Raw genomic sequence first — 14756 nt, forward strand, 5'->3', positions numbered from 1 at the left:
GCTCATAATCTTAAATTGTAAGTTACTATATAAAAAATAAATCACTGGTTAACTTTAAATCTTCCATATGTTCACTTGCTAATGGGCGATTTTTGCATAAATTGGTATAAAAAGTAGGACCTCAGCGCAAAAGCTCTGATAGCGTGATCATCGAACAGCTCCCCATACAAAACATTTGTCGTTCGGATTCGACTTAAAACTGCAGGTTCCTCCATTTAGAGCACATCAAGACGCGCGCTACAAATAGAAGGAGGAGCTCGGTCAAACACTCAATAAAGGGTGTAAGAGGCAATTATGAATATATAAACAAGGAATCAAGAGATGGAATCCGTCAAAAACCTTCTCAAAACTCATTCGTCTCATGGGGAATTCGAAAGAGGTTTTGTTGTACTGATTTTTGAAATATCTCCTTTTCCATTTAGTATCGCGATTCATCTTCTCAGAACAGGCAACGCAGTGAAAATTTTTCATTTTCGGTTGATAAATCTTCATCCTGCCTTTGAACTTGAGTTGGCAAATTCGGTATCCGATGATAACTTCTTGCAACTTGAGCATGGAATCCAAAAAGCTTTCCGCCAGATTGATCCCTAAAAAGAAGCGAATCGATATTGCCGCGAATTTGATTGAATATTGGAACAGAAAGAAATATTCCTTACCATGGCTTGGAAAACTTGCTTTAGGTGCCCACTCACAAGCTTAAATAAATGGGGGTTTTTTTTTTGAAAGTTTGAGAGTTTTGAAATTTTGGATTGCCTGTTTTTGGAGTGAAAAATTATTTTTGCCGGAAATAAAAGTCAACTTCAAAAAAATAACTTTTTCTCGAAACTTTTATTATAAAAGTCATAACCGCTTGGGCGCAGGGTGCAACCAACCTAAAGTCAACTTTGAAAACAAACCGAGGTGGTGCGTACTAAAATTTCATATGAATTGACAATTTGCAGTTTGCCACTACTTTGTATAGTACTCGCGACTACATTAGCCACGAAGTCCAATGCCGATTAAATATTAAATCATTACTTAGTTTTCGAATTAATATTTAGTAGAAACCTAACTTAAAGCACAAATCAAGGACTAAGGGGACACTAACCTTTACATAATTTACAAGATTACAATAAAGTCCTAGGCATAAGGACTAATATGTTGTGAAGCCTGACGATTCAATTTTAAGATAAAACAAATATAATCGTTTTTTCTTACATTGAAGTTTTGAAAGTTCAGCAGCCCATGAGTTCAATCTTCAATTTTTAAAGTTTGCATTTTTAAAATTTTCTTGCAAATATCCGTATGTGGGGGTTCTGACTTGCACGTACATATTTACATGTGATTCTTTTCTCTTGCCACTTAAACATCATTGCTTTTATGCAATGGGACAGCACCTAAATATAACACAAGGACATGTAGCTTTATGCCGAATTCTCCGTCTTGCAGTGTTATGACGATATGGAAAGATTGGAAAGTCGCAATTCATCGGAGGTGAGTCGAATCATTTGTTGTTCCTCTGAGTTGATATGCACCAGCTGTTCGCTATCGAAGTTCAACAGGTTGCTTATTGTGGGGCCCTGCTCACCACCTTCGACAATGTCAGCGTTGTTCACATCGCCTCCGGCATCGCCCCTTATCACGTCCACCATTGTCACGTTGTTCTTGTTAGATTGCTGTTGTTGTTGAGCTGGCAGTTGCTGCTGATGGTGATGGTGCTGTTGCTGCAATTGTGCGTCCTGCTGGGATCGTAAATTATAAATATTAATTTATTCAAATTTTTTCGCGTAATTTAAAAGCCAACTGGATTGCCATACTCACCACATTGTTGGGTGGAAAATTCCACTGCGGATGTTGTGGCACACCTGTTACACTTGTCGCGGTAGTCGTCAACAAATTCTGCATGTTGAACTGATTATTGTTGTTATTCAAATTATTCATTGTTGCTTCACTCGCGTTGCTGACATTCGCCACGACGCTAGCAAACTTCTCCTCCCAATTTCCCACATCGGCGTTGTCATAGAGAATGCCATGAAATTGTTGTTGTTGCTGTTGATGGTGCGGCTGCCGATGTGGTTCATTCTGCGGGGGCAATTGATTTTGACGCACATAGTGCCGTGAAAGGTGGGACTGTTGTAAGTGTTGCTGCTGCTGTTCACCTCCATAAACGTTGTATTCATTGTGAATCTCCAGTTGGGCAGGAGTTGAATCTGTATTGAGTAGACCTACACCTCCGCCTCCTCCCGCCGTACTTCCTTGATATTGATGACTAGGTGACACCAGTGGTGTATTTCCGCCCACGGTAATGTTGTACGGCGAGGATGCATTCTGTTTGTAGGTAGTCGACGGCGACATCGGCTGTGGAGATGGAGTCATCTCGGAGGGTGCACGATACAAATTGAAAGGTTGGGGCGATGCTTCTGCACATTAGAAGTGAAAGAATTTTGAGTAAGTATAGAAAGCACATGGCAATATTGCAAAGCATAAACCGGCAAATGAATGACTTGTATTACCTCTTGGCTCCGTCTTAATCGGGGGTATGTTTGGAGTATTCCAATTCGTCATGCCTGGGGGTGTTATAAGAAACAGAAAAAATTACAATTTAAATAAATAAGTTTATATTAAAAATAAAAATTAATTAATTAATAAATAATAAGAAAATTTATAATAAAAATAAATTATAATTTAAATAATTTAATTTGAAAACGGTAACATCACAACTTTCATATAATGGATTTATACATATCAAACAAATATAAATAATGCATAGAGGGGGACACATATGTATGTACACATGTATGCACATACTAACACTTACTGGGTGCAATCGCAACCGCTGTAGTTCAAGATGCGTGCTAGTTTCACGTTCGCTGTGATATTCAGGCAACTTTGGCTAAAGTTTAGCCTTCTAAACGTCAAAAATTAGGGCATGGTTGCGCGCAAAGCCTTTCAAATTAGCGCAGTAAAAATTTTGTTGGCACAATTGCCTTGGAAAACGAAATGTGAGCAAAATAGTTACCATATTAAAATATATTGCAGTTAATTTCTGACGTATGCATACTTTGATTTTATATTTCAGCACTATAGGCAAATTACTTATGAGTGCCGAACCTCCGAAAAGTATTTGCTTAGCATTTGTAACAAGGTGGCAGACGTTTGTAAGTCCTGCAATACTGCCGCTTTTATTTCCTGTCTCGAAGAAGCCCCATATACATACATACATACGTATATACTTAGTTAGAATTTCTATTAAATGACATTAAAATTAAAAAAAAATCTGTCGTGCAAACATTTAATGCTGTTGCAACATTCAGAATTCAGGCTAAGATAGCTTTGATGCAAAAGTGTTCAGTGTTCAGCGTTCAATTCACAAGGGGATATAACAACAGCAACATAAAAATAATTCTAGAATCTAAACTAATAGCAAAGCTCATTTTTCATATACATACATATGTACATTTATGTATATTATTAACAAATTCTCGTAAAAAATGTTCAAAAAAACACAAAATTCTTGTATTATCATAATAAATTCTCGCATGCAAACACAAACATGATTTGAATATATTTGCAAAAATATTGAGTAATTGTTTTTAAAAAGCTGCTAAGGGTCGGAAGACATGAGCACGAAAAGCCATTAAGCAAATAGAATTTCATTAGTGAGGTACGTACCTAAGAAACTTGATTACCTTTTCCGGGCCAATGCAATTTAAAAAACTTCAAGAACAACAATCATCTAATCGTTTTTAAAGTGATTTTATTCCAAAATTTTACTATTATTCAAAAAATACAAACTCTAATGCCATAAAGCCACATTATCCACTTTGAATAATTTCTTTTTCTTCTCCTTAATTTAAATGTGCACAGAGTAGTTCTGCTTTTTTAGTCACATTTGACTCGCGAAAAGTTCAACTTGTGATCATTTATGGCTGAGTTGCCTATTCATGGTTATTGCTACTACAAGCCTACTTTTGTACGTACATATTTAGGTATACCTACGATAAAAAATTTTGTTTCCTATTTTTATAAAATTGTTAGATAAATATTCTTTGAAAAGTGTGCCCCACAGTTTTCCCTCCAGAGCAATGCAAAAGTATTAAATACAAATTTATTTAATTATTGTACTTACATATATATATTTTCTTTTTAATATTGTTAACAGTTACATTTAATACGTGTTGTTCGAAAGTCTTATAAATTTTTACAGTTATTATAAATTTAACTTTAGTGCTGATTTTGTTAAACCTGCTCATAGGCGTTTAATCCTACATTTACTTTCGAAGCCTTTTGTAAATAATGGATGCTGATGAAATCCCGAAGTACAGAATCCCGACAAGACATTATCCACAGCAAATATATCGTCATTCAAAAAAATCGCGTTATTACTTTTTCATTATTTATATATTTTGCCTGGACTAATCTCCGGCATAGCAGGTTAGGTTGCCTGATAGGTCTTGCTACGATGCAAAAAGAAGGCAGTTTCATTATTATCGTTTTTTATTAAAAATCAGATTTTGGAAATGTCTCCAGTTGTCACATTGGAATTTTTGGAGAAGGGAGATTTTTTATGAAATATTGTATTTGAGACAAGATGAATAGACAAATTTTATAGATTTTTCAACCGCTTAGAAGATCCTTTGAAGAATAGTGCAGCGCAGATATGAGGAAATAAAATGAAATCTGCGTTTGACACTTTTATTTATTAAAAAGCTTTAGATGTTAATAAACAACGATTTCTTTCACTAAGTCATTTTGTTCTAACAAAATAAACAAATTTAAATGCAACAAAATAGAGCCAAGCATTTTATTCCGATGGATGAGATACTGTGATGAGTAGAGGACAGAAAAGACCATGAGGTCGAACGTCAAACATCAAATAAATCTAAATCTAAAACCAACAAATTAGTTGATGTAGTTTTCTTAATTTTTTTGCTAGCATTTAAGTTTTTGGCTTCTTTAATTTTCGGTCAAGATGCTTTATTCTAAAGAAGGTCCTACCCAAAAAAACCACTGCAGAATTATCGAATTTTATAGAGTTTTACTCTTGAGCTAATTTTCTTTGCAATTTGGTGCAGTACTAAGCAAATGGCCAATCAATATTATAATAATAAAAAATTAAACAAGTTTCTTCTAAGCAATTCGAAAACTCGACATTTGGTTTAATTAGGACTCCTTCGGAAAGTACTTATAAGCTTACTTATGTACGCAAAATTTTGTTTAATATATTTCCACGTTTTGCATGTTTTGTACTCGTACTGCGTTAGTCTCACATATGCCTCAAAGGGGGCTCCAAACCATCCACTTTATATTGGTTAGTGAATTCGTTTCATTTAAGGACGCAGTGTCCTCCAACTATTCTGAAAGCAGGGAAACAAAGAGTGCATATTCTTAATTGATCTTTTTAACAGTATTTGTACTTTCATTGCCCCCCGTTATCCAGCCTTTAATTTCACTCAAGACGTTTGTTGGTTGCAAAGGTGATTGTTTGCTGCTCACAACGAAGAAATGTTTTTTGTTTAGTTTTTTTGTGTTGTACCGTGAGCAATTTGGAAAAGTTTCAATTAGATTGCTAGTTGATTGAAAGGATTTTTTATCGACCTTCTCAGGATACTTGGTTTGTTGCTCATTTATATAACGACCCGCTTGCAACTGCACGTCCTGGTGAGCAGATGCTGCATAAACCTTGGCTGACTCTTAAACCCAAAAGGTCAGAGTCCCCAAAAATGTCAATGAAACTACCTTGTTTTTTTATATCATGGATCCTATGCATACAAATATTTATAATTTAATTCACAACTAATTAAGGAAAAATGCTAGTGACACAAAAATGGAAAAGTAAACGAAGATAAAAGAACAAAAACGACGATGTTATGGGTAGAAAGTATCAAAACATTCTTGTTTAAAAAAGAGAACAATTTCAAAGAAGAGTTTTTTAAATATCTAGCTGCAAAGCTTTGTCTATAATTGTGTTTTCTCATATCTCTTTTGGCTCTAATATTTTTTCTTGTGGGTGAATATTTGTTTCTAAATATCAGTCTAAATATTAAATTTTTTATTTTCTTCCGTAGGTACGTTGAATATCTTTGTTTGCTTTTCATTTATAATTTGAAATAACTTTTTTGTTTGTTGTGTTTGCATTTGTCAAAAAATGTGTACACGCACACATATACAGGTAATGTATCTGTATATATCCGGTATGATTTCAAAAATTATGCTAATTATTCTAATGGTACCCGTAATGGGGGCCGTAGCCGAATGGCTAGACACGTGATTGCCATTAGGAAATTCATAGGTTCGAACCCCCGGCACAAAACACTAACTAATAAAAATAGTTTTTTCTGATAGCAGTCGTATTTCTGTCAAAAGCTACTCATAAAAACTATCTGCCGTTCCTCTGGATAATGTCCTGTCAGAATTCAAAATTTCGTGATTTTGCCTTGTCTGGGTATTCTGTTATCTTTATTTTCGGGATATGGCGGGATTTTGTTATGTCTATTTAAATCCTGTGCGGATTGTTTATTACTTAGATTTTTAAAAATTGTGTGGATTATGTCTTGAAGTGACTTTCAAAGTCGAGATGCAGTGCTCCCGTAAATATTTTCGTTTATTTGCTTAGACGGTGGTTATGAAATTACAACAGAGCTATTAAGTAGTTTTGGCATTTCAATATTTCGTTTCATTGATATATTTTGGTCTCTTTCTCAAAATGTTAATAATTATGACATTTCTTTTAATGTGTTGCTTGATATCTTTTGAAAGTGTGTACAAGTAAGTAAGGCGGCCGTCGTATCAAAAGATTCTCATCCCACAAATTTAGATTATAGTAAAAGTTTTTTAATAACTGCCATCTCTCGGCAGGCAATGACAAACTTCCGGGAATATTTCTGCTAAAAACCACGTGCCGTTCGCAGTAGGCATAGAATGGTAGGACAAGATTACGACACACGCCACAAAGTAGAGAAGAGGCTCGACCAAACTCAACGCAATTACATATGTTAGGGACGGAGGGGGGTGGGGGGTGGCTGATAATACTACAATCTAAGCTACTTACTAGTCGTTATTAATAACACTACCTGCGTGACTCAATATTCGTATAAATAAGACGCCCTTTTATTTTTATTTGATTAACAGAAGAAAGGGGACTGCATTGAAAAAAGAGAACCATACTTTTTATTCATTGGGTACCTTAAGGCAACAACCGTTTGTGTATGTAATGATTTTCGCATCTCCATATCATTTCATATCATACATACATACGTTGTAATATTTCTTTAAAGCTTTAGCTCACTCACTATTTCCGATCTATTTCAACATCTCTGAGTTTCCAAGAGCTTTTACAAAAAACCCACCTCGACTTTCCCGCCGTTTGGTTTGTTTTCAACCTTTCGGTCTGAATGGATGGTGAAAACGGTCTGTGTGGTTGTAGTGCAGACTATTTGTCTATTTATACATATATATAAGCAAATTATGTTCAAAGATTCATTTTAGGTCGTTCGGTTCATTTGCGTATTCATATTGCCAGCTAAGAATTTTCAATTTTTTTTAATTTACAAAAGGCTGTAATGACTGTATTGTAGGTCTTTGACTAAAATCAGAAACCTAGCATTGACATTTCCATATGTGTTTCATTTTATCGGCCATTGGGCACACTGCAGATACAAAAAATATTATTATTCCATTTCATCTGCATTTATTACTATTGGAAAATTGGGTATGCAACCAAAAAATTATGCCCTATCAAGATATAAAAGACTAAGTATGAGTCCGGGCAAGTATATAAGTCATGTTTTAGATTTTGGAAATTCAGATTATTTTTGTTTTTTTGTTTTTGTGATATATTTAAATTAAAGATATTTCCTTTGTAATCGGATGTATGAAAGTTTATAGGATCGATCTCTTTTTGGTCATTAATTATAAAAATTAATAGATCAATAGATCTTTTTTTAATTGTGGTCACCTCTTGGCATTACATTTCTAGCTCGAAAAAGTAGAAATAAATTTAATTTAGTAATACTTCATATCCTGTCCTTTATGTTCAATCTTCTCAGTTAGAATCAGGTATGCATTGTTACATTTAGTTCAATATTATTTTTTTCTTCATTAATATCAAATTCTTCTTCCATCTGGTTTGTTTAATAGTTATATAAAACACCGGCTAATGTAGAGTAACATCATCGATGAAAGAATTCTAGTTCGCCCAAAATGTAAAGTAATATCAAGCGGCCCAGGACCTGGTGGAAAATAGACGTAAGACAACAATACACTTCGGAATAATATGACTCAGCAACATTTTGCAGAAAAGGTACGTTCAGTGCTTGAGCCCGCTAGCTTTTGTGCTTTCACATGACCATGCGAAAGGGAAATAGATATAGAATGTATAAAATCACCGCCGTAACGGCAATCTGCGAAGTACCAACTATCGAAGTACCCAACACATGCGCAAAAATTGCATACATATATTGACACTTGCACGAAGCACGCGCAGCTCCAGGTGCACCATACAACATATTCAAGTTCAATAGAGTGACTTGATTAGCATCGAAATTCACAATCAAAGGACTAATGTCGGCATACGAGTAAAAGCAAATTAGTACCATCACCCATCACCCAATTATCACCATCACCAGCACCACTACTAATAGCGCAACAAGTACAACTAGGCATTAAAATAACTATCGTAGAATAGTGGACTTTTCGAATAAAAGAGCAAATAGACTTACGACCACCCGGATGATCACTTTGGATCTTCTTTTGTTGTTGTTGCAGGTAGAGATGTATTGAATCACCGTCAGTCCGTTGACGTTTTCGTCTTAATTCCTCTGGCCCTACAATCAAAAGGGTTATTTCTTGATTTATTATGCATGTAAGTAATATTTCAAAGAACGCTAAAATTTAGTTCTTATAAAAGTTATTTCCACAAGTACAAGTATTTCGTTAATATTCGAGATACACAATTTCAAGGCCTTAATCGAACTTAAAATTAACTTTTATACCAAAACTAAGTAGTAGTATAAATAAGTTGAATTGATTATTTTTCAATTTGTCAGAGTATGCAAATAAGTAAATACAATAGTTGAGTTTTGAAACATTTGTAGGGCATACCAATGTTTATAAGTACCATAAGTTTACAACAACAATTTTATCTAGTTTGCTTACGCGTTCACAGGACTAATATTATAAAATGTGAAAGGCGCTGCATTAGTAAAAGCTTTATGGCAGCCGTTTCTTCTATCAAAATTTCGTTTATAAAAAACACGTCGTCTTTAACGCATACAAATTAATTTTTCTTGGCGGCTTCCAAGAGATTGAGTCCGTCTTCCATTAACAAAATGCTTCAATGCCATTCAAAGCCATTTTGAATACATTTTCTAAAATTCAAAAAGTGTCAACTTGAGCATTTCCTCTATGTGTATGTGTGTATATATATAAAAACAATTTCAACAAACTCCTTCGTTTAGGTTAAGTAAAATGCCTTAAATTTAAGAGGCATACCTTTTGTAACAGCGGCACAGTTTACATTTTATTTTTTTTAAATTCTTTTACATATGTGTGTGTGTGTATGTAAATGTTTCTAAAGATTGCATTTCAAAATAAGTACATTTGAAAGTCAGACATACATATGTGACAAAAAACACATGCATGTGTGTGTGCGCAGTTACGCATTTCATGCAAATTTCGTTTCAAATCAGAGAAAGGAAGCTACCATTGGGCTAAAATATAGTAGGATACTTCCACACTCCGCTCCACTGTGACTTTAAGCTTGGCCAACAATCAAATTTTCTACACACAATTATTAATTACAGTAAATTCCTTGCTCAGGCAGAGCTCCTCGAATGTTTGCTTTCAGTTTATGCAGTTCGCAGCCGCCAAACGCCTCGCAATCTCGTCTGGAGTTAAAATTTCTCCTGCATCGACTGCTGCATAATATGCAGAAGCTTCATCGAACTCGCTTGCCGTCGCCTGAGGGGGTATGCTAGTGTACAGCGCGAAATGCTCCGCTTCTGTTAAGTCCACATCGGGATCAAGTTGGACATTGAAAGCCCCTTCGCATAGATTGCGCAAGCTTTGGCGATCTGCTATCGCTACAAGCTCCATATTGCCCTCGCATATTGGAATATCGGCAAGTTGCAGTGCAGAAACAGTTTTGCGATCGAGTGTATTGCTTAGTGTTACCGTACTGGCATGAGAATATGCCTCATTCTGTGGTAGACTGTTGACACTGTCGCCCTTCAGCGGTATGTGGATGACATCAGCAGTTGGACGTGTAGGACGTTTGCCGGAGACGCTACTTACACTACGCCCAACTGGACGACTTGGCTTTGTTGTCTTACCAAGTTCATTTTTATAGGGGCTTGTTGGTAAAGAAGTTGGTTGCAGGGACTTCACTGAGCCCCTAATCGGATCATTCATACGGAAATGACCAATACTAGGTTCTCGGCTCAAATTTGGTGTATATTCGTTTGAGGTGGGACCGACGTTACCACTTTGAGCTAGATCCGATTTACTTTTACGTCGAGAGAAGATCTTCGAGAAGAAACCTGGTTTCTTTTGCTTTGGCAAAGTATTAGAATTACTTCCGTTGCCAGGTTTCGGAGGTAAACGTTTTGAAAGTGGCGATTGATCTGGAGTCTTTTTGATTATGATCGGAACAGGAGAGCGAGATGTACGATCTGCTACATCACTAATATTCGCTTCAATTGACTGATTTTCCACACTCCCATCTTGTTTCCGAATACGTTTTGGAGGGAGAGGAGGCAATTTCTCTTCTTCGGCTGCGGTCACATGCATGTGTGGGGACAGATATTTCGGTGCAACAGGGCGAGGCGGTGAGACTGCTAGCTGAGCTCGTTGTTGTTGTTGAAGCGGTGGTATTGATAACTGCTCAAGCGCTGCTAGAGCCTCATCGGTACTCAACGCGAAAGTATCGACATGATCATAATGTTGTGCATCCTCTGGAGCAAGTTGGGAGGCTGGAGGGGTAGGTGGCATCAAATCATCCAATGGTATATCAATAGGATTCTTAAATGCTTTCTGTAAGCTACTGTACGTGGCAGCATCATCGAAACTATCGTCCACTTCCATGGGGGTATTTTGAGTATCTTGTTTAGGTTTAATCTCATTCATTCCACTGAGTATAGCGTTATATGAGGCGCGCTGTACCACATGGCGTGTATAAATCTCGTCTAGCTCTGCAGCCTCATCTAATAGAGCTGTAAGAACTTTATCCTCATCGATAGAGGCAATGGATGCCGCTCCGTCAGGAGGCGGAGAACCTTCGCTGTCTTGCAAGTCGTTGGATTTCATCCACGCAGTGATTTTATCGTTGACGGAGAGCTGTTTTTGTTCTCCCGATGCAGACAATTTCACCTCTTTTGTCTGCTGTTCCATGCCGGTTTGAACTTCCTGCTGTTCTGGAACTTTTTGTTCTTGCGGTTTAGCCTGCTGTGCCACTTCTTGCTGTTGTCCCAGCTGTTCCTTTTGTTCCAGCTCCCGTACTTTCTCGTCGATTATCGCATCAATTTCATTCTCCTTACGCCGTTTATCTGCTTCCTCTGCTTCTACTGTTTTTGCGTTATTAAAACCTAAATTCACCTCCTGTTGTGGATCTGCGGTTGGTGTATCCAAATCTATTACATCAACAACTGCTGGCTTTATTTCGCCAGCTGCTGCTAATATTTCTTGAAATATGTCATCGTCGGGCTTCCGTTTGAGGGTTCGACGCAAATTCTCTAAAGAATACCTACCCGATTCGGCCGGAAAGTATTGAAACTTCTCAGGATCACTAACTGCTCCATCTGAAGGCCGCTGCAGTTGTACAAATACCTACGAAAACATGACGGGTTAGAAACTGTTGTATTTTAGGACAAAACCAAAGTTCTGGAAACTCAGACATTTTGTAAGTTATAGGTGGGACGAAACAATAATAAATAAATTATTCGTTCATTTAAATTAATTCTCTCTTATTGCAGTCTGAGTTTTTAAATAAAAAAATGTTCCAAAATGTTTACCTCGATTGGTTTGGTAATGTTGGTGTTATGATACTTTGGTGTCCTAAATGAAATGGCAGTCTGTTTGTGCACATCATTCTGTTCAAATTCGCCAAAAGCTTGCCAAATCGTGACACCATCTTTCTCTTCAAAGAATCGCACAGCAATGTCCTCTTTAGCTACCTTCTCGCAGAGCAAAATTATTTTCGTATTGCCTAGCACTGTAGCCGAGCAACTACATATCCGACGAATAACGAGGTCCGACATAGCCTTTTTGTCATAAATTGGTTCCGAGACGACGGGTGGCAGAGGCACTGTAAAACGACCCATATCGCCCTTTAGAAACACTTGAAAACACAGTCGCACCGCGTTTAGATCTATGCTGGTCGGCTGGAATCGGTGTGAAAAGCCAGCTGTGGAAATACATTCAATTATTTAGATACAGCATAATCGAATTATTTCAAATCTTCAAAATCTCTATTACCACTCACTTTTGAAAGGGTCGACACGAATGTCTTCCCGTGCTTTCAAAGCACCTTCAATGTCTTTTTTCTTGACGCATTGTATACCCAAATTACTGAATACAGCACGCATCGTATCACTATTGATTTCCAAAGTACACACCCCCTTTTTGCATCCCTCCTTCCCTACCAGATTGTGCGGATGCGGTCTTGAAAGGAAATGTAGATTGAAAAGGTAGTAGGTAAGATATCGACACGCACTTGCGCACTTATAATACATTCTAGCATATCTGTATATTTTGGTTAGAGCATAAAGATAATTTACTTACCGATATGGCGCATCCTTAGTCACGCAGGAAACAACTACCACAGCGCGTCCCTTGTAGCCGACAATTTCGATGGTGGGAAAGGTTTTCAGTTCCGGAGTCGAATTCACGCCGGGTATCGAACCAGCCGAACGACCTTCGCATTCGTAACGAAATCTCAACGCTTTGCTTGCGGGTTGCTCTACAATTTTGACAAATGCCTTTTTTGCGATTTTTTTATTGGGAGTCGCTAGTTGCAAGTCTGCTTGCTGTTGCTTCGTTTGGGCACCATTATAACTTAAATTTTGCTGCTGGTGATGCTGTGGAGATTGGTGTTGCAGTTGCTCCCCATTCGGACTTACACTTGGTCCTCCGCCCATAAGAGCGTTACCTTGGTTAGGATACATAGCAGTGTCTAATAAAAATTAACTGCAAAAAAAAAGTTTTTGTTGAATTTCGTTTCAAATTCTGTAAATTTTATGAAAAATGCAAAAAAGAAAAATTTCTTTCGCAAGATCGTATGCATGTATATACTGCTTGAGCCTATTTAGCCTGTGTCATTTAGACTAAAATCTGACTTTTTCGGTGCGAGTTTCAGTATTCTTGCAATGTACTAATTTTTCACATGGCTTTTGAGCACACTTTGTCTCTTTGACTCTAATTTGCTCTCTAGCCAATTTATTTTGCACCAAAAATAAATCCTACATCGTATTGGTAACGAACTGATGACCGATGCAGACAAATGTTTTACTTTTTCCAACTGCGACTTTCTTCTTCCGAACAGATTTTGTGATGATCACAATGTTAGTCGTCGGCAAATACTAAAACTCGAAATTTTTCATATGCGATTCCAACCATCTCTGGTCCATTAGTCTACACGGAGCCGAAGAAAATTTTATCATTGAAAAGAGAAAAACCGACTGCCCGAATCGCTAACAAAGCCCAAAATACATTTTTGTACCTTCATAAATGTTCAACACAAAACATTTTGAACACTAAACTAACGCAAAATTATTGAAACATGTGCCGCGACTAAAATACATGCTTATACACATTCATTTACATACATACGTTTAATACATATATGTATGTATTAATGTACATTGGCGAACAATATTATAGGCGTGAACTGTGAATCGCAAAGGTTCATTGAGTTTTATCTTGGCAGTGTAAGCAAACAAGAATTTAAATTTCAATGTTTCATTGAATACTATAAATCAGTCAAACATATGCAGGTACATACATAAGTACAAATTAAAGAGTCCAGCCTATCATATCATCGCTCATGATTATAATCCACGGGAATGCATTTTACAGGTATACTTATACATAAATAAGTGACATCAAAAATGGCGAAACCAATTTCTGCTATGCTTCTTTATCGAATTTAATTAATATCTTTTGTTCGAAAGATACATACATATGTACGGACGAAAGAAAGTACGAGTGTCACGTTTTCGTGGAGTAGTGCTTGGGACGATGCATTTCGAAAGATCATATTCGTGATCACATTGGCGATATTTTGTGTGTTTGTGTGAGTTTTAACGGTATTAGTCCCTGGGACGGAAGTTTGAAGATATCGCTTCTCGACTCGCTTCTCCTTCGCATATGTTTTCATCATGAAAACGATTTTTATCATTATTAATATTATTAATCATCTGCCGTTTGAAACCTCAATATAAACACCGTAAATTTGAGATGAAGATTTTCCTAACCATCTTTCGAATGACAAATCAAGGCTCTGTAGATTTTGCTGCCATAATCAACAACCAAACAAGCGACTTGAAGATCTAAAAACTTAACGAAGCAAACTTAAACAACGCATTTTAAGTAATGCTGGTATTTTGAAAATTAACAAAAACATAGCTTCGACATTGTAAAGCAGGCGGTCGTACCTCGCCGTGTCTGTTATATCTTATCAAATTTAAAAGAAAATTTTAAGCAAGAAATTTATGCCATGTGAAATCAGAGAATATTCTGGGTAACTTCAAGGCAAATGGTGCAAATTAAGAAAATTGAAAGGT

At 36.6% G+C, this 14756-nt stretch overlaps 1 protein-coding gene across 14 annotated transcripts in view; it reads right to left on the bottom strand.

Annotated features, from left to right (window-relative positions):
• Positions 1-809: 809 nt before the first annotated feature.
• LOC129246858 (embryonic polarity protein dorsal) overlaps positions 810-14756 on the bottom strand; it is an 82669-nt gene continuing 68722 nt past the window's right edge. For 10 of the 14 annotated variants that reach the window (XM_054885523.1, XM_054885524.1, XM_054885532.1 and 7 more), the window contains 4 exons: positions 12757-13161; positions 12458-12636; positions 11988-12379; positions 8829-11802 (listed from right to left, as the gene is read on the bottom strand). In XM_054885523.1, the coding sequence (XP_054741498.1) occupies positions 9823-11802; positions 11988-12379; positions 12458-12636; positions 12757-13139 (2934 nt within the window). In that variant the 5' untranslated portion in view covers positions 13140-13161 and the 3' untranslated portion in view covers positions 8829-9822. Of the gene's footprint in view, positions 1722-1800; positions 2400-2492; positions 2547-8699; positions 8805-8828; positions 11803-11987; positions 12380-12457; positions 12637-12756; positions 13162-13437; positions 13579-14756 lie in introns of those variants that run through there. The other 4 variants (XM_054885537.1, XM_054885536.1, XM_054885529.1 and 1 more) reach the window with 4 other exon arrangements.

The sequence above is a fragment of the Anastrepha obliqua genome, chromosome 5, assembly GCF_027943255.1.
Source record: "Anastrepha obliqua isolate idAnaObli1 chromosome 5, idAnaObli1_1.0, whole genome shotgun sequence".
NCBI classification, from domain to species: Eukaryota; Metazoa; Arthropoda; class Insecta; order Diptera; family Tephritidae; genus Anastrepha; species Anastrepha obliqua.